The 26,612-nt window shown below is 34.2% G+C and overlaps 7 protein-coding genes across 10 annotated transcripts; 4 read left to right on the top strand and 3 right to left on the bottom strand.

The window, feature by feature from the left end:
- Positions 1–729: 729 nt before the first annotated feature.
- Positions 730–1,945, top strand: LOC149093297 (uncharacterized). The gene is made up of 8 exons (XM_089268568.1): positions 730–864; positions 927–1,001; positions 1,064–1,129; positions 1,186–1,251; positions 1,322–1,393; positions 1,453–1,518; positions 1,575–1,643; positions 1,728–1,945. The coding sequence occupies exons 1-8, from the start codon at positions 798–800 to the stop codon at positions 1,874–1,876; spliced, it is 630 nt and encodes a 209-aa protein (XP_089124694.1). The 5' UTR covers positions 730–797; the 3' UTR covers positions 1,877–1,945.
- A 69-nt stretch (positions 1,946–2,014) lies between these two features.
- LOC107367044 (core alpha-(1,3)-fucosyltransferase) lies at positions 2,015–6,832 on the bottom strand. 2 transcript variants are annotated; one of them, XR_016199439.1, is made up of 5 exons: positions 5,862–6,607; positions 5,257–5,448; positions 5,038–5,177; positions 2,366–3,069; positions 2,015–2,285 (listed from the first exon to the last, which is right to left on the bottom strand). XR_016199439.1 is itself a non-coding variant. In XM_015934705.3 (4 exons), the coding sequence occupies exons 1-4, from the start codon at positions 6,480–6,482 to the stop codon at positions 2,616–2,618; spliced, it is 1,407 nt and encodes a 468-aa protein (XP_015790191.2). In that variant the 5' UTR covers positions 6,483–6,832; the 3' UTR covers positions 2,015–2,615. The 2 variants fall into 2 exon arrangements, 1 of the variants encoding a protein (XP_015790191.2); XM_015934705.3 differs by having other exon boundaries at positions 2,015–3,069; positions 5,862–6,832.
- A 552-nt stretch (positions 6,833–7,384) lies between these two features.
- On the bottom strand, positions 7,385–18,246 carry mask (multiple ankyrin repeats single KH domain). 3 transcript variants are annotated; one of them, XM_015934571.3, is made up of 6 exons: positions 18,057–18,246; positions 16,043–17,803; positions 12,661–15,817; positions 10,138–12,575; positions 8,374–8,607; positions 7,385–8,280 (listed from the first exon to the last, which is right to left on the bottom strand). In XM_015934571.3, the coding sequence occupies exons 1-6, from the start codon at positions 18,091–18,093 to the stop codon at positions 7,625–7,627; spliced, it is 8,283 nt and encodes a 2,760-aa protein (XP_015790057.2). In that variant the 5' UTR covers positions 18,094–18,246; the 3' UTR covers positions 7,385–7,624. The 3 variants fall into 3 exon arrangements, with proteins under 3 accessions (XP_015790057.2, XP_015790056.2, XP_015790055.2); XM_015934570.3 differs by having other exon boundaries at positions 12,661–17,870; XM_015934569.3 differs by having other exon boundaries at positions 12,661–17,803.
- A 662-nt stretch (positions 18,247–18,908) lies between these two features.
- LOC107366930 (bestrophin-4-like) lies at positions 18,909–21,159 on the top strand. Its single transcript, XM_015934574.3, has 5 exons — positions 18,909–19,202; positions 19,267–19,401; positions 19,496–20,216; positions 20,288–20,666; positions 20,736–21,159. Exons 1-5 carry the CDS (start codon positions 19,024–19,026, stop codon positions 20,936–20,938), a joined length of 1,617 nt encoding a protein of 538 aa, XP_015790060.2. The 5' UTR covers positions 18,909–19,023; the 3' UTR covers positions 20,939–21,159.
- Positions 21,160–21,296: 137 nt separating this feature from the next.
- SdhD (succinate dehydrogenase, subunit D) lies at positions 21,297–22,322 on the top strand. The gene is made up of 3 exons (XM_015934582.3): positions 21,297–21,416; positions 21,527–21,673; positions 21,758–22,322. The coding sequence occupies exons 1-3, from the start codon at positions 21,380–21,382 to the stop codon at positions 22,072–22,074; spliced, it is 501 nt and encodes a 166-aa protein (XP_015790068.1). The 5' UTR covers positions 21,297–21,379; the 3' UTR covers positions 22,075–22,322.
- Positions 22,323–22,843: 521 nt separating this feature from the next.
- Positions 22,844–24,581, top strand: LOC107366937 (NFU1 iron-sulfur cluster scaffold homolog, mitochondrial). Its single transcript, XM_015934581.3, has 5 exons — positions 22,844–23,064; positions 23,124–23,444; positions 23,514–23,617; positions 23,686–23,820; positions 23,882–24,581. The coding sequence occupies exons 1-5, from the start codon at positions 22,878–22,880 to the stop codon at positions 23,960–23,962; spliced, it is 828 nt and encodes a 275-aa protein (XP_015790067.2). The 5' UTR covers positions 22,844–22,877; the 3' UTR covers positions 23,963–24,581.
- On the bottom strand, positions 24,337–26,547 carry LOC149093296 (uncharacterized). The gene is made up of 2 exons (XM_089268567.1): positions 24,631–26,547; positions 24,337–24,540 (listed from the first exon to the last, which is right to left on the bottom strand). The coding sequence occupies exons 1-2, from the start codon at positions 25,636–25,638 to the stop codon at positions 24,337–24,339; spliced, it is 1,212 nt and encodes a 403-aa protein (XP_089124693.1). The 5' UTR covers positions 25,639–26,547.
- Between the last annotated feature and the right edge of the window lie 65 nt (positions 26,548–26,612).

The raw sequence follows: 26,612 nt of genomic DNA, 5'->3' as shown, positions 1-26,612 counted from the left end.
GCTTGTAAGACTTTCAATCTTAATTATTTAATAAGCGCAAATTATCCCAGAGTCTTTGTAACGAAATAAACAATTTTATCTGAAAAGTGAATAGTAAAGTTTTAGATAACTCCATAACTTGAATCTATTAATTTGCCAAGAACAAATATCATGAACAGAGAAAGGCAGAAATTATGAAATAGAATTATGCAGAATAATATTAAGAATATTCCAATTATTCTGATTAAGCTTAAAAATATTCTTATTAATCTTTTGGACAGAAACATTTTCGGGTTGGTCATTAAAATTTGCATCAGTAAAATGAGTTTTATGGAAAAATTTTATCCCATTGTTGAAAGACTTCAACTTTGAGCTCGATTCCCTCGAATACTGTTAGTCAGGGATAGTTTTCAATAGCACTGATGGAATCAGTTTGTATGTCCCTACAAAACAAAGTCCCTACTCTTGACTTGAATTCAAAGTTTTTTTCATCAAGTCATTAGATCTACAATCTTCCCAATAACACCTCCTGAAGCAACTATTCATAATAACGTGATATGGATATCTAGGGGTTAAAAAGGGCAATTTGATTTGTCTGCATAAATGAAACAATTGCGTTAACTGTAATTAATTGTTTCGAGCGCGTATCAATGATTTTTGTTGTTGATAGTTAGATAATAAACTTGCCTAATAATTAAATTGTGATACAAGAGAATGCTCATCAAGTATAAAAACAGACCAAAAACGCTATTCAGATCAATTCACCATCTCTATTGAAATATTACTTTCTAAAACCTAAAACCTAAACCAGAAGCAAAATGAAACTGTCAATTGTTTTAATTGCCATCTTCTGTGTCTCAACAACCAGTGCTGCTCCAATTGAAGGTAACATCTCATCTAACCTCAACCTAAACAGTAACACTATTAACTTGACTTTTTTTTCACAGAACCAAGTAAACATCGTGAAGCCATTAACAACTATATTTTGAACATTGTTAAGGTTTGGGAAAGTATTACTTCTGGTAAGTTCATGTTTACAAGTTTGATGAGTTTTATATTCATTTTATTGATTGATCATTAAAAGCATGGGATCCAGAAGCTTCACTCGAATCAAATGTGTTGGCATTTGTCTTTGGTCCTACAGGTCCTGGTGAGTTTAATTTTTTCCCATCTAAATGTATAGAATTAATTTCTTTTTTCTTTAAGGATGGGATTCTGATCTTAGCACTGAAAAAAATGTTGATAATATCATTAATACGATAGGAATTGCAGGTGAATATCATTATTTGAATCTATTTGTTTAGTTTCTTTGAACTTTATGAAACAATAATTTCATCATCAGATACAAACCAAACTACCGGTGAAGTCGTTGCAAATGTGGTGAATGCTTTCATGTTGCCACTGCCACTTTCATGTAAGTAATTGCTATTAATTTGATTTGATATTAATTTTTGTCCATCTACACTTGAACAGCTTTTTTCCCAAAAGAGGAAATAGGACAGCAAATTATCGACGATATTTTTGAAAAGTTTTTTCCAGGTGAGTGAATTGCTGTTGAATGACAGAAAAAATTGCTAATATTTGTTTTGCATTAGATGTGAGCCAACACCAAACAATTGGTGATGATGTCAAAGAATGGATCGATAGCCATGATGATCTTAAAGGTCTGTATTTTACTGACAAATTAAACTTCAGATAATTGTCAGAATAATTAAAGTCACTGTAATAATTTAACTCTTCAAATTTAGGTTTGGATGGAGAAGATTTTATTGTAAACTTTTTATTCAAAATTTTCAGCCATTTGAATGTATCTGATGTCGGGCCTAGCAATACTTTGGAGGAAATTGCTTTCAGATTGGCTGATCAACTATTTGATACTGTATATCCTAACAATTGATGAATATTTTAAACTGAATTTATACTTAAATTGAATCCCAATAAATATACTCATGAATAGCAAACAAAAGCTTCTACTGATTTCATTATTACCTTTTCCTTATTACTCTATGTCAGGTTATATTAATACTTGGAAACATTTAAAATTTTCCATTCAATTTAATTCATAACTGAAAATTTCATTTATTTCAAAGCTGTATTGAATCGGTCTGAATCGACTTTAAGTGTACATAAATATATATTTAGTCAGATTATGACAAAGTCGGGGGAAGTGAAGCAGTCTTTAGTTGTTACCTTATTATTGCAGTGAAAGTAGGATCGAAGGCCACCATTAAAGTACGAATATACGTTCGTATGTTTTGCCGATGGTCCATTGAACTCTCCACTAAAGCTGCAAACGGATTATTCAGCTAAAAATTTCAAGAAAAGAGGAATATCATGCGTCCTAATTTATTTCTTTGAAAAATCAAATAAGTTTATCATAATTTACCTTATGTACCTTGGCAGTGCAATCCAATATCTCACATTATTTCGAGTCTATTGTGCTTCAACTAGATGGGCTGCGAGAAATTTTTGAGCGTGAAATGAGTTCCAGCTTCGGAAGACTAACTTCAATGACTATCAATAAAATGGTATCTTTCATTTTCACGAGAAGTGTTGAAGTTTGCAAATAAACTTGCATACAATTTAAGTAGCAAATACTTTAAATTCGAATAATACTTTCTTCAGGCGAATAGCATTTATAGCCATTGGTCTGAGGTGCAAATAGACGATGCATACCACCAGTTTGCTAGGTCATCATAACTTTTGGGCTTGATAGGTGCATGTAACATGGCACACAGTCGACACCAAAAGTATGTATTTATAAACTCTCCTGATCCTTTCCAACCCAAGTATTGATTGAAAAGTGTATCGTTTGCATCCAGTTGATCAAGATATTGAGCCAAGTGACGAGGTGACAGGAAATTATCAACATGAATATAAGAATTGGCAGGAGCTGAACGTTTATAGTCTTCTGGATGAGCTCCCATTGTGATGGGTACAACATTGTGTTTCAACCCATTTGAGTAAAATTTTTCCGTGATATAATCACGACAATTGGAATTTTCAAATGAAAGATAAAATTTGTATTCTCGATCTAACTTGTCAAAACATTTTTCTGCTGTGTTCAATGAACATTTTAACGATCCACACCTGAATAAGAAAAGAGACAGAAAATCTATTAAATATAAATAAGGATTTAGTTAACTTTCTCGATGAAATGGAAAAGATTGATTTGGGTTGTTACTAAAAATACGCAAGTAACACAATCGTCATAAAAAATAACACAAATATTCAAGAAAGATGGCCAAAAAAGTGTGAAATTTTTAACTGGATAGGACCAACATGCATGATGTATTTGTTTTAGGTCGTAATGAATTGATAATCAGTTAAACTTCAGTCACAAAAATCATATTCAGCCTCAAACACCAGCTTTTTAACAGCAAAACAACACTTTTGCTATTAAAAAGCCACAAACAACACAATTGTAACATTTTTGCACAAATTGATACAACTGCTTAAAGAAAAATGGGCGCAAATGGATAAAAATTGATTTCTTTCACGTTTTAACTCTGTAAGTTTGTAGAGGGATGCAAACTGTGTCTATTTGTGCAGTTAAAAGTTTCTACGACCCACAGTTCTCGAGGAAATCGCGGTCAAAGTTGAAACTTCGATCGTCTTTTGTACAGTTGTGTGCCTGGATTTTTTCATGAAACTTATTTTCTTAAGGTAACTTTCAATGATACACAAGAAGACGGAGTTATTTTGACAAATAAAATTTCCCGTTTCCTTTTAAACCAATAAGTTCGATTTTTAGTTAAACCGAACGAACGCAGTGACCATAAGATTTAGAGATCTGAAACTTAATATTGGTCCATAAAAATTGATTGCGCACCTCATGAATAGAATAATTTTTTCAATTTATCAATAGTTCTCTTGATTTTGGCCATTGGCCTTAGAACTTTGAACCTCGATATTTCGAGAAGGGTAGTACCTAAAATCATCATTTTTCGACAAAACATTAGATTGCATCATGGACATTATAATTATGAAATATTAAATCATTAAAGATCAAACGGAAAAAGTTATAGCATTGTATCACTTATGGTTCAGATTTGGTTATTGATTAATTGAATCAAATGGTTACTCAAACACAAATCGTGCGTGTTAGAAAGATATTTATTGTAAAATGAATTAATTCATATCATATTATAGCCCATCATTCAATCTAATAACTAGTCGTAAAATGATGATTTTAGGTGCTTCCACTCTCGAAATATCGAGGTTCAAAGTTCTAAGGCCAATGGCCAAAATCAAGAGAACTATTGATAAATCGAAAAAATGATTCTATCCATGACGTGTGCAATCAATTTTAATGGACCAATGTTAATTTTCAGATCTCTAAATCTTATGGTCACTGCGTTCGTTCGGTTTAACTAAAAATCGAATCTATTGCTTTAAAAGGAAACGACAAAATTTATGTCTCAAAATAAGTTCGTCTTCTTGTGTATCGTTAAAAGTTACATTAGCAAAATAAGTTTCATGAAAATATCTAATCACACAACTGTACAAAAGACGATCGAAGTTTCAACTTTGACCGCAATTTCCTCGAAAACTGTGGGTCGTAGAAACTTTTAAGTCACACAAATGGATACAGTTTTCATATCTTCACAAACTGACAGAGTTTAAACTTGAAAGAAATTAATATTTATCCATTTGCGCCCATTTTTCTTTAAGCAGTTGTATCAATTTGTGCAAAAATGTTACAATTGTGTTGTTTATGTCTTTTCAATAGCAAAAGTGTTGTTTTGCTGTTAAAAAGCTGGTCTTTGAGGATGAATATGATTTTTGGGAACGAAGTCTTATTACTTATCAATTCATTTCGATCTAAAACAAATACATTGCTCATGTCAGTTCAATTAATCCTATCTAGGCAATTTTTCAGTCCATTCCCTCACCTAAAATCTCGGATAATGAGTTATATAAAATATTAAATAGATTGCTATAAAATTAGGCTCCAAATGAAAAATACGGATGAATTTACAGATCTGACGTCTATCAAGGTATATAATTCAATTGAATAGAGCAAAGCTGTTCGAAAAATAAGATGTTATTGCTTACCTTCCATAAATATCGACCTGAATATACTTTGCCAACATCCTGGCGTATTGAAGTCGCTTATTTCTCGCTGAACAATTTGATACAAACCAAGCGACTTTTTTAGTTTTACCTTGAGCATAGTTGACCGATTGTGAATGAACCTGTCCAAATTATTAGATGATAGATGTGAATGATATTGTAAAGAGTGCAATCAAATGCAAAAATTGGACTTTTGCTTACTTTAAATTTTGAATTGTAATAAACAAATTTCTCATATGGTGTAACAAGATCTGAATCGTGACGATAAGAGGCAGTCCAATTGATGACATCATTAAGACCTCGAAATGACGGTGTATGCAATGGACTTTCAAGTATATAAAGTATCCAAATTTGGTTTTGAGGCTTCACATGTTTAGGTTTAAAATAATGATCCTTAAATGACAAAGAGGGCAAACAATAAGTACAATTGTTGGTTATAAGATTGGCCATTTGGACTTTACATGCGAATAAAGGATGAAATTTCAAGTTTCGATGATATACCAGTGCTATTGAAGTTTTCATTCTCATTGTTTTTTAAAAGTTTGCATCAAGAAAGATCAATTTGCAGACCGATTTTTAGATTTGAAAGTTTTCTCCAATCGAATCCAATGTTGAATCAACTTCGAAGTTACTTATGCAAATATTACTATATTACTATCAAAATTGCTGAATCGGTATATCCTTTGATGAGAATCAAAAACTAAACAACGAAAAATCAAACATTTTTTGAGCTTGTTTGGAGCTGTATCTGCAAATATTGATCAAGTTGCAATATTGATTGAAATATTAATCGTATTATAACATACCTTGAATATAATGGCATCAGCTTCTGTTTTGTATTTATCATCAAATGTAATCTGACACGTATTTACAGGACACGAGTCTCGGAGGAAAATATCTTGACCAGAAGGTACCATTTGTCCCCATGAAATTTTATCGAGCAAAAATATCTTCTTTAATTTATTCTGTTTAAACAGTTTTGATGAATCATAACCAAATGGAATGTACATTAACTGATTTACAATCCTATCATCCCAGGATGCTGAGTCTTCAGGAAACAAAGGTAACTGAGACGAGGAAATGTCACTTGGATTAGGAGTTATTGTACCATTGGTCATAAACCAAGGTTTCGCTATGACTGACCAGGATAACAACTTGTTGTTTGATTGCAGTTCATTTTGCCTGGCAAATGGATCAGATTGGCTTCCAAATCTCAATCTATTGATGGAACCAAATATGTTTGATAATTTGAAACGTGTCCAGATTGAGAGGTCAATCCAAACAGTAGTAAGAATAATGGTTATAAAGGTGAATAAAAGGAGAATATTGAAAACACGAATAACCGAGACTTTTTTGCAGCTTCGATTTTCTTTGAGCAGAAAGCAAATTTTTTTCGATTCGCCTTTAAACAGACGCGAGAAATGCATATTTGATCAACATAAACATAAACAGATGATAAAAATTGCAGGAGCAAATCATTTAAAGCACAGTTAAGATGTAGAAAGGACGAAACTTTGTATAAAAGTCGATTTTATTTTTAAACAAATGCGTATTGATCAGCATCTAATCATAATCATCATGTAATTTGTTAGTAAGTCAATTTTATTGTATTTAAATTGCAGTAGAGTTTTGTTGCCAGTGTCAACATTTGAATTGTTTGTATATTTTCATTTTTTGGTCAAGATACACGATTCCATGATTGAAGTTTGATTGTTCACATTATTGATTTACATTTCACTTAATTTTCACCGTTTACAATGACTGTTAATGACAATCACAAATTGAGTAAATAAATAATGCCGACGAGAAACATATGATTTGAAAAGAAATGAATAGCTGAACCCATTTCAGATCAATAAAATGATTCCCTGAGTAAAGGATAGAGGGAAATCCATTACAACAGTTTGATTGAATGAATTTATTTACTCTTTGAAGGAATTAGCAAATTTTATTATTTAAATGAATCAGTCTGGAGTAATCGCGAATAAATATAAATAGTAAAAACGCGACTGAAAACGCGGATTATTCACAGTTAAATCGATTGATTGTAGCTATTGATTTTTTTAAATTTTATAATTTTGCACAAAATTTGATAAAATTTTCACGCGAATTTAATAAAACAAAATTAATAATTATTCTAACTCTGTTCAAGTAATTGTGTTGGATTAATTTGACTAGATCTGAAATGGGCATGATTAAGGTTGATGAAAAGGTAAGCAAAGATTTCGATAAACCCAATCAATAATGGAATAAGTGAGAATAAAGAATTTCTTTTCCGTTTCTTATAAGAAATCGATGAAAAATTTACCGAAAAAATACTCAATTGAAGTTCTATTAAATTGAACTGGAAAGATTTAATTTCTTTTCTACTCTAAATGAAAAGATTAATTTTTGATTTCAATACATTTTTGAGTAATCAAAACAGTAAGATTGACAAAAGATGAAAAAATGACAATTTCCATTTTGAATTGTTTACTTTTTGAGTGATATCATTTTTATTATTAGGCAAATGGCAAAAGCCTCAAGTTAAACCTTCAACAAATGGTGCATTTCATTGCAACACTATTTATTAAATATCAGAAGGAAAATAAGGATAACCAACAGTATAATCAGGTTCGTGTTGCTCTGGAACAGTTTCATTCATCGAAACATAATTATGGTTCATCATGTAGTTGATTGGCATCATGCTAGCCATTAATTCATCATTTGGTGCTGCACCAGCCCCTGGAAGTAACCATTCATTACCCTCTGCCGAGGGCATCTCTACTGAATTAGGGAAAGGCCAAAGATTTGGTTGTAAATTTTCAATCCCAGGTGAGTAGCCCATATTTGAACTGGACATTCCGTGTATTGGATTCTTTTTCTGTGCCCTCTCAGTACCAATGGGACGAGGTAATTTCCTCTCTTCACTCATATCGCTCATATCTGCCTCTTTGGATCCTCCGGCTTGAGTCCGCTGTGAGTTTGGCTGTTGACCAGGATGGTGATGCTGTTGATGGGTTTGCTGTGATGCTTGTTGTCCTTGTTGTTGCTGTGCTTGACGCATACTAATAGGTGGTTGCATCATATTGTAGGGTTGCATATTTTGGGGTGGACTTTGGTGTAGAACAGCGTTTGCAGCTGGAAAGGCTGTAAGTGCCGTTTGGAGAAGTCTTAATGTTTCTGCTGATGGTGGATTGAACTCTCCACCTAAGGCTGATTGATTCTGTAACTGGGGATGTAATCCTAGAAAAGTATAAAAAATAAGTATTAGATTAAATGTCAACTCATAAGTTAATTTAATTGTGCTAATAAGTCTAATCAATATGGATCATTTACCTGGTGTGGGTACATTAGCAGGACCAACTTGATATCTCACATGATTTTGAGCCACTTGAGCTACTTGGGCTACTTGAGCTGCTTGCGCAGACTGAGCCGCCTGAGCAGCCTGAGCAGCTTGAGCTTGTAATGTTTGCATTTGAAGACTAGCTCCAGCAGCTAAAATGGCAGCTCTCATTTGCATGTGCAATGGTGGAGCATGTTGTTGCGGATTCTGTAATTGGATTCCTTGAACTGTAAACAAAAAAATAACAGAGATAAATTATTTTAAAATGCGTATTTCATATTAGAAAGTAAAAGATGGGCAAGACCGGTTTCATGTTTTCAATCCTAGACAAGTTTAGCTGATAAGTTCATGTTGACTTTACATCATAAAATCAATCTAAATAGCCAAGTAAAACATTGTTTTTGATGTAAACATCAGATTTCAATTTAACTACGTTTAGGTTAAGACTAATGTTCCAAATAAAGAAGTGTAGAAATAGAGAAAAATATGCTGATAAAGCGAGATAGACTGAGTGAGGGTGAGAATGGAAAGGAAACGGAAGAAAATGCTAACATAACTCTGAATGAAGGTCAAAATAAAATGAATTCAGAGCACATGCTAAGAGCGTGAGCAGATATTCAAATTTTAGGTGATGGATTTGTAACGATCGACTCTAATATCGAAGATTGAATCGATGAAAGTATCGATCAAGCTCCATCAATTTGAGTAATCTAAAAACCTAGTAAGTGAATGTCAGGTGTTGAAAGAGACTAAATAAGGTGTACTGTGCTAGGGCAGGAAAAATAATACATTAGTAAATTATAATAGAAAGCTGCCTTTAGCCATGTTAATTCACATTATACAGGGTTGACACAGTTCAAATGAAAGGTTTTTGAAAGGAAGTCATGGGCCAGGTTTTGATTTTTTTAATTAAATTTTTCGATTTTATGAAAATTTAATTAATTAATTTTCATTTGATATGTATATCGTGGTTGTGGGACTTATAGCTACCGCGCAATTCGATTTTCAGAAAAAGTCCAACAAAAAATTTTTTTAAGCTTTAACATGGCGCGTCTATGGGAGATTGAAATTTTTGATTTTTCCATGTTAATTTTCCCATAGGAAACGCTCATTTTAAAAAAAAAATTTTATGGACTTTTTCTGAAAATCGAATTGCGCGGTAGCTATAAGTCCCACAACCACGATATACATACCAAATGAAAGACCTTTAATTAAATTTTCTTTAAATCAAAAAATCTTATAGAAAAAATCGAAAATTAGCCCATGACTTTGTTTCAAAATCCTTTCATTTGAACTGTGTCAACCCTGTAATGTACGAATTAATTATGGACATCATTATAGTAGATTCATTACTTTACCAATTAAGGTAAGAAAAATTGAACGCATGAAAATAAAAACATGAGAACTCAATATAAAAAAAATTATTCCTAACAATTTGATAAACAAGACATAATGAATGGTTTAGAAGGACTGAGAATTTGCGTCCAACCCTTGAGGATGAAAATTACAATATGTAGGAAAAAGATGGCGAGTAAGCAAAAAATACGAATGGAAAAGGAAAGATAGAACTATTAAGAGGACTAAATTGATTGAGTAGGAAAAAATGAAATGCTTTCATACAAGAAATGAGGAGTTGAAGAGATAGAAATAGGGAAACTAAGAAGCTTAAGTTTTGAAAATGGTCTTGAAATGCTGCTGACAGTCTGACAAAAGATAAAACTGGTTGAGAATTTTGAAAAAATTGACTTTTAACTTACCATTAGGCATAAGATCTTGATAGCCCATCGTTCTAGGTTGAGAAGCTTGTAGATGATGTTGATGAGCTGCTGATCTTAATAAGGGTCCATTTTGTTGGTGAGACAGATTTGGTATGTAATTGGGATTACTGCGAATCGAGAAGTCGGGTGCATTGGGATTTAAACTACTTTGAACAGTAGTATTGATCAAATTGGGCATAGAAGGGTTCATTGAAGATACACAGGCATGAACTGAATGAGGATCAGATAAACCTGATGCCACAGCCGGATGGATAGGATCAACGGATGATAATGGGCCATGATGTTGACTAAAGGTGGTTGTTGTTGAATAGCCTCGTGAAGCATTTGAACCCGGGGTAAGATTGAAGTTGGACTGTTTACTTGTTGGATGGTTTGCTAATGATGAGGAAGTATATACATTTGAAGAAACTGAAGATTGATATCCTGAGGATATGTTGGATGTATTTGTATTGCTAGAATACGAAGAGACAACGGCTGGCGATAAATCAACGGAAGAAGCTGATTCTTTCATCATTGTTCTAGGTTGAGAGGAAGAAGCTGATGGTTGAGGTGAGACTGAAGGTGGAGGTGATGAAGGTGATGTTGATGATGGTGCTGCAGAGACAATTGATGTTCCAGAAGATATTGGTGAACGAACTGGCGCAGATGAACTGACAATTCCTGGGATGGTCGACAGAGGAGGAGTACAGGGAGCGTTTCTAGGTCCACTTCCAATAGGTCCGAAATTGGGACCAGCTGATGAAGAAGGTGTTGATGTTATCGAAGCGTTGCCAGGTGAACTATGCAAGTTGCCACGATAACCGGGAGCTTTAGAGATATCAACCGAAATATGCTCATGTTCGTTATTAGAAGATGTAATGGTCATAGGAGGCGCTGATTGAGATGTTGCCACAGATGATATTCCCGTGGCTGCAACAGAAGCAAAATTGGGCTTATGGGCTTCCTTGGAAGGTCCCCAAACACTTGCCTGGGCAACTTTACTAAATAAATTGTTAAATGGAGTGTACTCGGGTGTTGAATTGGGTATTGATGATTTTGGTGAACCGGGGACATTGGATGAGCTAGAAGTTTTAGGTGTAGGTAAATTTGATGTAGGTGGTATTGTAGTTGTTGTAGTGGTTACAGAACTACTATTAGTGTTGCTGCTATTGCTATTACTACTAATACCACTAACACAGCCAGAGTTGCTGACATTATTTCCACCACTAGTGCTATTGTTATTGTTGTTACCAGTGTTAGTACCAAAAGGTTGCTTAGATGTTACATTTTTATTAGATGCTGTTGGTCCGATTACTCTTGATGCAGAATTAAATGGTTGAGTTAATGGTCTAACAGGAGCAGCAAAAGGTGCACCTGTTGATGGCTTTGATTCTGGGCCAGTGATGAATTTTGTTGAGCTCAGATTATTAACAGATTGGGTGCTAGGTTTTACAACGGTCTTAGGTTTTGACGATGAAACTGCTGTAGTATAGGAAATGGTTGTCTTGGATCCTGAGGAGAGAGCTGGTGGAGAACTGGTAGAAAAGGTGAGAGAAGAGGTAGTGACTGTTGAGTTTATGAATTGACTTGAGCTATTGGACTGCATTCTTGGTGGTATCGATGATTTAGGTGAAGTCCAAGCATTGATTGAGCTGACAGTAGATACCGAGCCCCCAAATGGAGGTGCAGAATTATTTATTGGTGCCGAAGCTCGAACAGATACAACACCAGACGATGCTCTAGCAGGGCCTCCTGTTGATAAAGTTGCATGTGACACAGTTGTGAAGACAGCACTAACAGATGATGACTTAGTAACACCAGAACTGTAAGATGATACCAATGTATTTGGCACCGAGACAGCTGTTGTAGGACGATTAGCTTGAGATGATATTACTGAAGTTGAGCTGAAACTCTTAATGGGTCCACTTCGACTGAAAGAAATGTCCTCTTCATTTGAACTAGCTGATCGATTTAATCCGAGTTGTGAAACGATTTGAGATAAATCTTTATCAGTTTCATTGACAAGGCCATTGATTAATTGTTGAGCATGCCGCGTTGCATCGGCAGATCCTTTAATAATTATTTGACGATCACCTTGGCCTTTTTGCTTTTCCACTTCAATATGAGCGCCAGAAATTTCTCGTACAGCATTTATATTGCAGCCTCCTCTTCCAATGACTCTACTGATTGCATTAGCTGGAACCGAAACTTTCTTAGATCGTCTTACAACCTCTTTCCAGCCTTCTTCTCTTTTTTGACCCTTTTTAAGACCAATGGTTTGATTACTTATAGATGATGCGCCACTATTACCAACAGAAACATTCGACACGGATGAAGAAGTGCTTTTAGTTGATACAGTAGCACAAGGACTCTTCTGAGAATGAATGTTTTTTTCTGAAGTAACATCCTTTGGAACTTCAATATTCAACTCACTCAATCTAAAAAATGACGAAGATTTAAATATGATAAATTATGTTAGACATTTTAAATAATTGAAAAGGGTATAGTTCATTTTATACTTACAAATTATCATTGATGTTTTTACGATTTGTTTCAGAAGCATTGGTCTTTTCTGCATTTTTTTTCTCATTTAAACCAGAATGTGCCATTGTTTTAGACTGATTTTCGTGATTCGGCGAGTTTTCTCGATCAATAGGAACATTTAAATTTTCTTGATTTTTTGATTTTCCTTTGTTTGATATTGGCGATCTATCCAATGAAGCTTTTGGCTTTTTAATATCTTTACTTTGACTATCTTTCTTCTCGGTTGATTGTTTTTGACTGGAAAGAGCATTATTCTCTTTTTGAGATGAATTTTTCTTATTCTTTTCAGCTTCTTTTTTCTTAGTTGGTGTTGAAATTGGTTTCACTTCACGAGCTGGTTCAACTGGACCAGCTTGCGTTTTAACAGGAGGTTGCGGTTCCTCAGATCTTTGCTTGATTTCCTTAACGGGATTTTCATTAACTTGATTATTTTTAACAACGGTTATATCTTCAAAAATATTTTCTTCTTCAGCAGAGTCAGAATCGTCGTCTAAATCTGAATCAGATTCTTCAACTTCAACCTTCTCTTCATTCTTCTTATTTTGTTTTCCTCCTTGTTTCTGTTTATTAGCAGGATCTTTTGATTCTTGAGCAGCTTTAGCAGCCTTTTCTCTTTCTTGTTTTTCCTTCTTCTTATCCCTTTTCTTTTCTCTTCTACGTGCAGCAGCGAGTCTCCTTGTTTCCTCACGATATCTTTCCATGTCGATTTGTTCCAAAAGTATGTTCGCATTCTTATTGGCTTCAGCAGCTTGTTTTTCTTTGGCTGCTCTAATATGCTCCATACATTGGTGACATTTTTTCAGAAGCTCATCATCATTTATCATGGCAATGTAACGGGTCATCTCTTGATCACTTGGAAATTGAGTTACATGTTTGACCATCCATTTTACAACTTTGACATGCCCTTTACGAAAAGCCGCCATTAAACAGCTAACTTTTCGATTATCTTGACTATCAATATCAGCTTTAGCATTGACCAGAAGCTGTACAACATCAAGATGGCCTCCATTACAAGCTAACCAAAGCGGGGAACTACCTTTCTTGTTTTTAACATCAACTTGAGCTCCTCGTTGAAGTAATAATTCAACAAATCTATAATGCCCTTTATCAGCACTTATCGTAAGTGCCGTGTCTCGTGATGATGGAACTGGAGGAGCATTTACATCAGCCCCTTTATCGAGCAGGATTCGTCCCACTTCCACATATCCACCAGAAGCTGCTTCCATTAATGGAGTGAGACCAGTTTTAGCTCGATGTTCAACATTAGCTTTACGATCAAGTAAGAGGTCAACGACTTCCTTACGGCCTTGAAAACACGCTAATGTTAAGGCTGTATTGCGATTTGTTTCTATCTGCGCATTTATATCACTTCCCATGTCCAATAAAAGTTTAACTGTCCCTGTATGTCCATTCATAGCAGCCAACATTAAAGGAGATATGCCCAGTTTGGAACCTGTTCTAGAGTTTATTTCAGCTCCATGACTCAATAGTAATTTGATGATATTAACATAGCCACCTGAAGCAGCAAGACTCAGTGGTGTGTAATCGGAAACATTACGATGCTCTTTATTGGAACCTTTTTCAAGAAGAAGCTCAACTACCTCATAACGACCAGATGAACAAGCTAGAGATAAGGCTGTGTCTTTGGTTCTTTCTGATTGAGACTCAATATCAGCTGAGTGACTTAAAAGAAGCTCACAAACACCAGCATGACCTGCAGTAGCTGCCAACATTAGTGGAGTAAAACCTTTTTTATCTCTATGTTCAATATTGGCCCCTCTTTTGATCAATAATTCAACTAACTCTTCGTGACCGCCAGCACATGCAAGAGTTAAAGCAGTATCGTGATTAGAATCCGTTTGCGAATCCAAGTCAATAGGAGGATACCAAGGGGGTGGTGATGATGCTGGGTTTAATTTCGCGTTAGATAAAGTTAAACTAGAGGTACTGGTGGAGATTGAGATAGTTGAAGGTAAAGGAGCGTCTGTTGGAGTTTGCGTTTCACTCTCAATGAGCAGATCAATTGAGGGAGTTTGTGTCATTGACTCAGCTTGAGCTGCAATGATTGAATTGGTTGAAGTAATCACGGGTAAGGCCATTGAAGTAGCAATGGTACCTGGACTTGGTAGAATAGAAGATTGACTAAATGACCCAGCAGAAACTGGGATGCTGGAAAAATTAAACGACTCTATTAAAGGCCCCACTGAGCTTGAGAATAAAGTTCCACTGCCTGAAGGAGATGTTCGGTGATTTAATGCATCAAAACTGGGTATAATTGGTTGATGCTGATGCTGATGTTGATGATGGTGAGCTTTAGAAAAGGCATTTTTAACTTTAATTGTTTGCCTTGTTCGAGATCTATTTGAACCGGGAATAGAAGTTGAAGGGGAGATTGTGGATGGGCTAAAGCTTGAGGACGTCATTATTTGAGGCACAACTGATGAAGCTGATATATCTGAGAGTGTTTTATTCAGACCATTGAGTAAAAAGTTGGTATCAGTAGTTGTAACAGTACTGCTAGCACTACTAATATTACTACTGTCATTACTAATATTGATGATGTTACTGTTACTAGAATTTATGGCTGAGTTTGTCATATTACTTTCACCAAATGATGTTTGAAGAAGAATAGGCTGTGAATTTGGAATAGTACCTGAAGCGGTGAGACTTGAAGGCAACTGAAAGTTGAGAGGATCACCAGCTTCCAGTTGCTGTTTTAGAGCTGACATATCAAGGAGTAACATTGCTTGGGAGGAAAGATTAGTGGTTAGATTATTTAAAGAATAAGACTGTTGATCGGCTGATAATGTTTGTAAAAGATGATTGTGACCATCATCGGATACGAGACTGGTATTGGTGGAAGCTGGTATTGATGCAAACCCTTGATTCCTTGATGCAGATAAATCAGCTTCATAACAAAGTGTTTGAATCAGCTGTTGCTGTTGTTCAGCTTGTTGGTTTAATAATAAATGTTCTTGGCGTTTTTCTTGTAATTCTTTTTCAACTCGGACCAGCTCCTCGAGAATTTGTTGTTTATGAAGAATCTGTTGTTCCCTTGAAGTTGGGCTCAGGTCATCATTTGAACCAAGCTTCACACTGATACATTGACTCAGAGTTTCGGCATCTTTGAAAGCATCTGTACCAGAGGAACATGAGGAAGAGTTATCAGTAGAGTTGCTTAACAAATTAACAGAATTGAGAAGTTGAGATGCACTGCTATCTGATAAACTTCTCTCGAGATGTTTACCAGATGCAGACGAATTGCGTCCTTTAGGTAGAGGTATATAGGGTTCGACAGATTCAGATGGCTTGTTGAAAGACAAACTTTTATTTCGAGATGTTTTTGGCAGACCATATTTACCGGAAGCATTTGAAATTGAAGAACTTTTTCTTTGACTACTTGTTGAAGAAGTTACTTGGTTATCCGAAGTATCTTGAGTTGATATTATTGACCCTCGTTGAACCATACGACTAGTTGTCGTGGTAGTAGTGGTGGTTACCGTGGTGGTGGTCGAATTATCACATAGCTCTGGAGATGTTATATTGTTGAGATTGGGTGCTGAGGTGGATGAGGCATCTTCTGGTGGAGGAGACCTACAAATAGCGTTAGGATAATCCAATAACAACTGAACTACTTTTGTATGGCCCCCTTTAGCCGCTTCCATCAACATTGTTGCATTATCTTTTAGACGATGAGTTGGATCAGCTCCTTGACTTAACAAATACTCAACAACAGGTAAATGACCTCCAGCACAAGCAAGGGATAAAGGTGTCGCATCATTTGTAGGAGTAATCTTGTTTACATTGGCTCCACGTGAAACTAAAAATTGAACAGTACAAATATGTCCTGCTCTAGTAGTCTTCATCAAAGGAGTGCGACCACCGTCAGCTTCGTGCTCTAAATCAGCTGAGGCATATAACAGAATTTCAGCCACATCAGTGTGACCGTTTTCACAGGCATGCATTAAAGCTGTTTCTCCATTAGCATTGGTAGCATTAACATTAGCACCCACATTTATTAGATGTTTGACCAATTCAATATGGCCCTCTTGAGCTGCTTCCATTAATGGTGTATTACCACCCGCTTCAATATCAGCTCCAGCTTTGATTAAAAAATCAGCTACCTCCAGAGAGTTACTACAACAGGCTAGTGTTAAAGCTGTCTCCTGGGTTTCTTCAGTTTGAGCATTAATATCAGCTCCTTGACTCAGTAATAAGGCTACCATTTCTTCTTGTCCTTCACGAGCAGCTTCCATTAAAGGTGTATATCCCTCGTCGTTAACTTCTTCAATGTTGGCACCTCTTTCTAATAATAACATAGCCAATTCAACATGGCCACCACACGAGGCGAGAGTTAAAGGTGATTCAAAACTATCAGCTGGCATATTGACCTGAGCACCAGAGTCAAGAAGTAAACGTGCTACTTCCACATGACCATCCATGGATGCTTCCATTAATGCTGTATGCATTTCTTCTGTTTTATGCTCCTGGTCTGCACCAGCTTCTAATAGGAATCTTACCATTTCTAAATGTCCTTTATAACAGGCTAAAGTTAAAGCTGATTCTTTAAATTCATCTGAATGAGAATTTATACTTGCACCTTTTTCAACTAAAATTTTTGCCACCGCAACATGACCAGCACTGGCTGCCTCCATTAAGGGAGTATGACCATTCTCATTGTGATCCTCAACATTGGCTCCAGCTTCAATTAAAACTTTAACCACATCAACATGGCCACCAGCACAAGCATACATTAAAGGTGTATTCCCTTGTGACGTCTGGGCGTTAACGTTGGCTCCATGTGATATCAAAAGTTTTACTATATCAACATGGCCAGCACTAGATGCTTCCATTAATGGCGTAGTGTCTTTTAAACCTCTATCTTCAACGTTGGCTCGTGTTGCTAATAATAACTGGGCCAACTCAGCGTAACCAGAGGAACATGCTAAAGATAAAAGGCTTTCGCCTTCTTCCGTTATTTCATTTACATTTCTTCCCTCATCCAGAAGCTTACGCACAGCTTCAAGATCACCTACATTGCATGCATCTATTAAACAAGAGCCATCTACAACGGCTGCAGCAACAGCTTCATGAGGTCTTTTCCGGGCAGATTCTGAACTTTCTACCATTGTCCGAGAGAATTGAAAAAACAAGAGGAAAATGTATCAAAATCAAGGTTATTCATTGAGCTGCCAAATAGTTTAATCGGAGAAAAGAGCGAGGGAAGAAAAATGAAAGAGACTTAAGAGATTTGATAGAGACAGGAAGAAAGAGGAAAGATGGTTAAGGAGATAGAGAAAAATTAGAGACAAGTAAAGAGAGAAAGAGGGAGTGAGAAAGAGAGAGAGAGACAAAAAATCTTGCATCTTGCTTACCAAAATGACGAGGAGATCTAGATAAAACTCGATTCATAGTTAATGAATGAGTTATATCAGATTACAATTAAATAAGTTAGCAATCAATATGTTTATTGAAATGAATTTGAAGTAAAACTAAGCGCACAGAAACGATACAATTTGTTAAATACATTAGATTTGCAGCACTTTTCATTACCGGAATACACATAAAACAGACCTTGTTGTATAACAAGGAAAATTGGTTGGCTGGTTGTATAGTGGTTATCATTTCAAACTATAGATGGCGTAATATATATAAAATTATTTAAATCGGATTAAAAATAAAGGTAAGTTGAGTTAAGGTAAACTAATGATAACAATTACAAATAAGATTTTAAGTTAGATATTTAAATTCAAGTTTGCCTTTAACCTCTTTCACACATTAGTCTCCATTCTTAACTAAACTAACCTTAAACTAACCTTTAACCTAAATCAATATGAATATCGATTTATCAATAAATCCCAATCTAACTGTAATTTTTAAAATTAATTAAATTTCATATTTCATATCAAGCGACTCTAATTTTGATGAAATAAATAATGCAACCTTAAATTGACATAGTTCAACATAAACTAATATGCTTCTGCTTTAATCAATAAATGCAAATGCAAAATGAAGATGATTGTAAATCAATCTTTCAAGGTTAATGAAATCTCAACTCCTTAAACCATGTTAATGAATTATGAGTTAAACTTAAACCATAGTTAATCGCTATTCTCAATCAACCATTTATCACTTAATCATCAACCAGCCAAACAATTATGCAGCCTATAATTGTAATCAAAAATATCAAATTACCTTAGTCCAATCAATCGTAGACAATACATTAAATCGTCTTGCACAAATAAACAACACTAAACACAGAAGGCAAAGTTGACTATTTTTCAGTTTTTCAATAAAACAATAATACTTAATAACTTAAAGCCAAAATATTTAATCGTTATTATGACAGTTACTTATACGCTTAGTGTTGCCGAATCTCGTCTTTCTGGATTCCCTCGATTACTAATCAAATGGAAAGGAAGTATTTATAAACTTTTGTACCGCGAAATGATTATATTTTGCTTCTTCTTTTATCTAATTCACTTAATTTACCACCGAGTTCTCAGCCAAAATCAACAAAGGTATTTATTGACAATTTAAATAATTTTAACCGTTAAAACATTTTATTCTATTTTTATATTCCAGAATATTCAATAAGCTCTCTGATTATTGTGACACTTACACCAATTTCATTCCACTTTCCTTTGTTCTTGGTTTTTATGTAACTATTGTTGTCACCCGTTGGTGGCAGCAATGGTTGGCTATCCCTTGGCCTGATAAGTAATTGTTTTTTTTTTGATAAAAGCTGAAGTGTTAAATATTTTAAAAATGTTTACTTATTTTGTATTTTTATCTTATTTACTTATCACTTTAGATTGGCAATGCTGGTATCGGCGTATCTTCCTGGAATCGATGAAAGGTCCACCGTGATTAGGATTACACTAATGAGATACATGCTAGCCATGCAGGGATTAACCTTTCAAGCCATTAGTACATCAATCCGTAAACGGTTTCCAACGGAAGAGGATTTAGTGAAGGCCGGGTTAATGACTTATGAGGATTTAGAGGCTTACTTAGCTACTGTCGATGTTTATGGTCGCTGGTGGATACCAAGCCAATGGTTTACCTCACTATTAATGGAAGCTTACAGAGAAGGCAAGGTTAAACATGAAATGTTTGTACGTGAAATTATCAATGAGATGCATGTTTTTCGTGGTAATTGTGGCTCTTTATTTGCTTTTGATTGGATAAGTATTCCTTTGGTTTATACTCAAACGGTTACAATTGCTGTGTATACTTATTTTGGTGCCAAATTGATTGGACGTCAATATACAACAATATCATCTTCAAACTCAACAGCTACTGAATCAATTCAGCTTGACTTTGGATCGTCCACTGTTAATCAAACCAATATTGATCCAATAGCTTTTCTTGGAACTGATACAACACCATTTACATTTTATATACCTTTCTTTACGATTGCTGAGTTCTTCTTCTTTATGGGCTGGTTGAAAGTTGCTGAACAGTTGATTAATCCATTTGGAGAAGATGATGATGATTATGATTGCAATTGGATTTTAGATCGTAATATTTTTGTAAGAACAAAAAGTCCCCTGTTTATCATTTCAAGTAACATTTTTGCTGACATTTCTTTTCTTTTTCCAAGGTATCTTTCATTATTGTTGATGGTATGCATCAAAAACATCCAGATTTAGGTTTACCTCCTAAACCAGAGATTGTTATTTCTTCTCAACCAACAATGGAATTGAATCAAAGAAGAGCTTCCATCAATCCTCATTCTGGTTCAACAATGAATCTCTCTGTTGTCAAACAACGTCGGCCTTCTCGGTCAATTAATTCAATTAATTTTCTTGACTCCTTGTCAAATGACAAATTGTCACCTAATCTAGAAATTGATAGCAATGAGGACAATTTTAATATCAACAATAACAGTCTAAATAACTGCAGTAATCAAACTCCTTTAAGCTGGCAACACAGAACGATGTCATTTTGTGTCCCCTCTGACAATGTATTTCAATTAACAGGTGAGCCAAATGATTTGTTAAACTCATTTTTTTAATCAATTCCACTAATAAACAGTTTTTACTTTTCAGAATCTAAACAAGTTGGAGGAAGACGAAGAAAATTATCTCTAGAAGAGAATCGTTCATTCAGTGGAAAACCGTTTAAACCAACAAACAAACTTCAAACCCATGTTGAATGTAATGAAGATGCTGAAATTAATGCGGCTGAGAATCAAAATTGTGAAGACGAAATTCGGTTGCTTTTGAATCAAGATGAAACTGGGACCGATTAATAACCTGAAATTACAAATCCAACAAATCATTGAATTTTTTTCTTCTGAATTGTCCATTCACTAAGAATTGTCTTGTTATTGAAAGTCTTTTAATTGTTTGAAGATAACTTAACAGATTTTATATGAAATATATATTTAATTATAACCAAATCTTATTTAGTAATAATACCAAGTTAATTTAAGTTAATTTTAATAATTAAAAACAAATCATAAACATTTAATTAACAATTAAAAATTAAAATGAATGAAAGTATGAAATACAGTTCGAGATTCTTCTTAATTTGGCAATAGATGGCAGAGTATGTGATATTTAAAATGGGGATAAGAAATAGAGTTGCCCCCATCTGTGATTGAAAATTTTGGTGAAATTGTCAATAGTAAATTGTTTAGTACAGTGATTGGTTTAACTTGTTAATAAATCGTTTTAATTAATATTTAATCATGAACCGAGTTTTGTCACAATTCCCCCGGCATTTAGGTGAGTTAAGCTCTTGTTTCATTTACCCTTTCTGTGTACCTAATTTTTGCCAGCTCAAGAAATAACCTTGATTACTATTTATTTTTTTTATCTGTTTATTAATTTTCCAGAGCGTTTTGCATCATTAAAATGTCGACAGCTATCAACAATTGAGTCAATCAAAAGTCAATCATGTATCTTACCTTTTCTTACCAAACCAAATTCTCTGGTCAGTGTGGTTCCTCAGAGATTCTGTGCCACCAATGTTAGCTCACATTGTAAGTAATCGTTTAATTGTATTATAAGTACTTCAAATCAATTTTAAAATTCTAACATAAAATTTCTTTACTTCTGCATTATAGCTGAAAATCATACACCAGTCTGGAATGCTGAAAGACTTCTTAGCGCCGGATTGATTGGTGTAATGCCTCTTTCTTTTATGATAAAGTCTCCTGTTATGGATTATGCTTTAGCTTTGGCTATGGTCCTTCATATTCATTGGGGTATCGAAGCTGTTGTTGTCGACTATATTCGTCCCAGAGTTTTCGGCCCTATTGTACCTAAATTAGCTCTTTTGTCCGTCTATGCCTTATCCATCGCTACCCTAGCCGGTCTCTTCTATTTCAACTATACTGATGTTGGAGTTGTTCAAGGAATCAGGATGACTATGAAGATGTAATAATTGTATTATTGTGTAGAAATTTTGTTTTCCCTCTGTCAAAACATTATTTATTAGCTCAATGATAACACCATTTCAAATAATCAATTTTCTAAGGAATTACGGAAAAGTCATCGAGTAGTTTTAGATTTAAAATCTTGTGAATTCATTTCACTTTTGCGTTAAATCTATAATAAGATGTTAAAGATTTAACCCTTTTATTATTGTTGGTTGACTTTTATTAATTAACATCTACCTTGAAATCCTTATCCATTGTCTCATCAGCTAACATACCTCTTACCTCTGTTAGTCCACTATTTTATATCTTCAGAATCCGTTATCTGAAGTGGTTTGAAAAATAAGGTTATCAGAAATATTTCAAGTCTCGTGATGCCAAATCATCATTGACCTCAAACCGAGAATGTAGACTTTCACAAAGTAAGCAAATAATCTTTAAATGATAAAAGCATATGATAAAGGATGAATTTAACCAATGATAAAATCGGTTTTTATCTATCGTGAAAATACAGACCATGAACAAATATCATCAGAATCAAATTCTCCAAGAAACTCAAAATTAACGAATTCAAAAGTTAAAACATGATCTATTTAACAATTCATTAGAAATAAGCATTTTAATGAAAATTAAGAAATGTTTAAAAAATATTGGATGCGTAATTTACCTTCTTTAACTCACTTAACCTTACCGTACTACGGAGTTATCTAATCTTGTATCCATGACACCTCCATCCAGCATCATCCCATCAGCTGTTTTCAACAAAACAGGTTCTCAATCAAAGGTTTGAGATAAATATCAGTTTAATATGGCTCGCTTTCTCAACAGAAAATTAAATTTAATTCACCCATACTTTGCGAATTGTATCCTAGACCATCTCCCTGTAAACACCATTTCTGTGCCCTCAGTTCTACAACAAAGAAATGTCCATACGTTTAAAATCGACTCCAATCTACTAAAATCTACATTCAAATCAAATCTTTTTGGACAGTCAAGTAAGCTTTCAACTCCATGTGATTCTTTTTTGTAACATTTTCCGTTCTTATCGTTCTAGAAAGATGTATGTTTATACAAACTCAAGATACACCTAATCCTAACAGTTTGAAGTTTCTGCCTGGAGTTACCGTTTTGGAATCAGGAACTATGGATTTCTCGGATAGGTTATCTGCAGTTAAACGATCGCCTTTAGCAAATGCTTTGTTTCGCATTGAAGGTGTCAAATCAGTTTTCTTAGGACCTGATTTTATTACAGTATCTAAAGTAGATGAAGATGTTGAATGGAGAGTACTTAAACCAGAAATATTCGCAGTGCTAGTTGATTTCTTTTCTTCTGGACTGCCAATTGTTAATCAAGTAAAAGATGAAGCATCTCAAGGTATTTACAGTGCATATCTATCTTCATTTCAGTTTTTTAATCGACATTCATGGTTCTTATTTAATTTAGAAGGTGAAATCGAGGAAGACGAGACTGTCCTCATGATCAAAGAATTACTAGAGACTAGGATCAGGCCGACAGTGCAAGAAGATGGTGGTGATATTATTTTCATGGTATGTCAACTTGAATGTCACATTGGATGTACAGTTTTTAAAATTTTTTGCTATTCTTTTACGTAAAGGGATTCGAAGATGGAATAGTTAAGTTAAAACTTCAAGGTGCTTGTAATTCTTGTCCAAGTTCCGTTGTTACCCTTAAAAGTGGTGTTCAGAATATGCTGCAATTTTACATACCTGAAGTTCTTGGCGTGGAACAAGTAAGAATATTCAAAATTTGTTCATTTCACATTCACTAAATATTTATTTCATCATTTACAGGTAGAAGATATTGTTGATAAAATTGCCAAGGAAGAATTTGCGAAATTCGAAGAGAAAAAGGCAGCTGATGAACAGAAATAAAATCAAAAATGTTATTTTATTGAACTCATCAAACTAAGGATACATCAGATTTCTAAATCCATAAAACTGTATCCAAAATGAGTTATTCACAACCTCATCAATCACCAATCATCGTTTTGAGAATGGTCAAGATTTTAATCTATTTGTAAATTTTGTCAGACTAACAATGGTTCATCTATTTTCAATAACTTTCAAGTCTAGTCTATTCCTTTGGTACTTGTCAACCGTTTGAGCTCCTGTTGCCTTTGATTGAAAATTGTCTCGTACCAATCTAGTTATTGAACTATCGGCTTTTAGCTCTGCCAAGATTCTGGATGAAAAGACAGAAATACGTAATCAAATCCAAAGATTGCTGTATAAATTGAAAAGAAAAATTAATTTAAGTTGAACAATTGATTAGTGAGTTTGACAGTATTTCTTACAAAAACAAAGCTTATATATGATGGTTCGTGAAATGTGAATATCGAAAAGCCTTTGAATTCACTGATATGTTCCATAGTCACCATCAATCTGATCCCTTCGAAAGGATTAGCCAAATCTTTAATTTTAGAAAAAATCCTCTTGTTGACTCTCGAAATCTAGTTTTGTAATTATAATTAAAAGAAGGTTTAATCATGTATTGATGCATTCATTTCCTAGATGATAATTAAATGTTTTGCGTAAAATACCTTGAAATTCATGTAAGAAACAGTCAAGTATGGGAAAGCAAACCAAAGCAGACAAAGTATGGTCCAGTAAACGCAAATAAGTCGAGTGATCAAAGTTGACTCAATAAAAAAGATCGGATAAAGTATATAGGAATTAATCATAAAGCTCATACAATGACCAAATCCGTTAACAACACTCCAATATTTGTTGTAAGTAAACATTTCTTTGTACAATTTAGCCATTATTTTCATGTCACTAATTGTATTCGTTTCCCTTACAGGTATCAATGTATTCTCATCAATTTTACTCAATTGATTAATTTTAAGAGGGACAAAAATATGGGTTAGTTTATAATTAAAGGTGTAAACACAGATAAGGAAAATACATGGATAAATAATCAACCGTAGGATCGAGATAGTTCCAGCAATGATGTAGAATAAAGTCCAATTAAGATTAATAAACCAGTAATCAGGATTGGCAATCATGGTTGGAGTCATATAACCACATACACTTAAAACGGACATCAGTGAAGTGAATCGAGCATAGCGAATAACAAGACGAAATTTGTTGCAAACATCAATATAATCATCATAACCTAAATGATGAACTTTATCGACTCGCCATGAAGGCAAAGGATACTCTTCAAATATTGAAGCCATTTGCTTTGACCAGAAAATGGTTGCCTTTGCATTGCGGTTATAAGTATCAGCCAAGAAATTGATGAAACAAAGGACAATCCAGCCAGCAATTAAAATGTCCAAGAATAATCTGTTTGTCCCAAAAGGCTGGAAAGGATCGCCAAGTAGAATCAACGTTTCATCGTCCGCTGTCACAAATAAACAGATAATTTGCTTGATCGATCCAATGGCATAGAAGCTCAAGAAGATTGCGATTGATTTCAAACGGCTGATTCCTCCTGTTGGTGAATAAATTGGTGTTAAACTTGATATAAATCGCTCAAAATTTTGATCCTTTTCAACTTTCGGGTTGAAAATAAAATCATACGGAAATTTAAACTTAAACTTCATTTCAATCAATCCAGTTCAAGACTGATCAACAAATTGAGATTTCATTTATATAATAAATTTTCAGCCCATTTCAATGAAAATAATCAATTAGTTTTTCAAATGTTGCAACAAAATGATTGAATAATTGAAATTTTAATTACTGGTTAGCGTGATTCGCAACCATTTGTTTATTGATACATCAAAAGCAAAAAACAATAACATTGATATTTACGATTAAAACATTGATTTTCGTATATTTAATGTACAAATGTAAAAATTTTATAAAATGTAATTCATCAAAACAACTTGTTTACCAATTGTCAATAACCATCCCAATCAATTTTTATCAATTCTGTATTTTGTCTGGTTTTGTCGTTTTGCTTGATATATACAACTGATATGGTTTATAAATTTCAGATCAGCATTTCTTACCAATATTTATATAAGCAGTTGAGATTAATCTTGGAGGTTAATTGTCGAAATGAGATTGCACTGAAATAAGCAAAGGTTATATTGATGTGTTACCAAATTGTCTGGTGAATTTAAGTTGATGTCGCAGGTCATTTTGCATAGATTATTGGTTGGATTACCAGATACTCCAAATTGTTGTACATCTACCATCGAGTTCATCAAACATTGTTAATGTTGTAAACATTGTTGTTTCATTAACAAAAGCTGACAAAACCTTATTCGGTGGCAATCTGATTATGTATTCATAGCGACTTCTTCTAATAACAATCTCCTTGTCACTCATTGTCCACTTTAAATTGTATTTACGTTGCAAATCTTTATAAGGTATTGCAGTTGTTAAAAAGGTTGAATCTGTATCACAACATGTTGACAGAATGATGACCATAATTGTTGATAAAATATGTATCGATGATAATTTACTAATAAAACAAAATGTCTAACAAAAAGACAAACAAAACTGTCAAACTGTCCTTCAATGTTGATTAATGGTGAAAGTGAGTGTAACAAATAAACAAATAAGCATA

The sequence above is a fragment of the Tetranychus urticae genome, chromosome 3 (assembly GCF_039701765.1).
Source record: "Tetranychus urticae isolate SD_2017Ah chromosome 3, NJAU_TeUrti_SD_1.0, whole genome shotgun sequence".
Lineage (NCBI taxonomy): Eukaryota > Metazoa > Arthropoda > Arachnida > Trombidiformes > Tetranychidae > Tetranychus > Tetranychus urticae.
The sequence above is the reverse complement of the archived record's forward strand: the minus strand, read 5'-3'. Positions and strand labels throughout refer to the sequence as shown.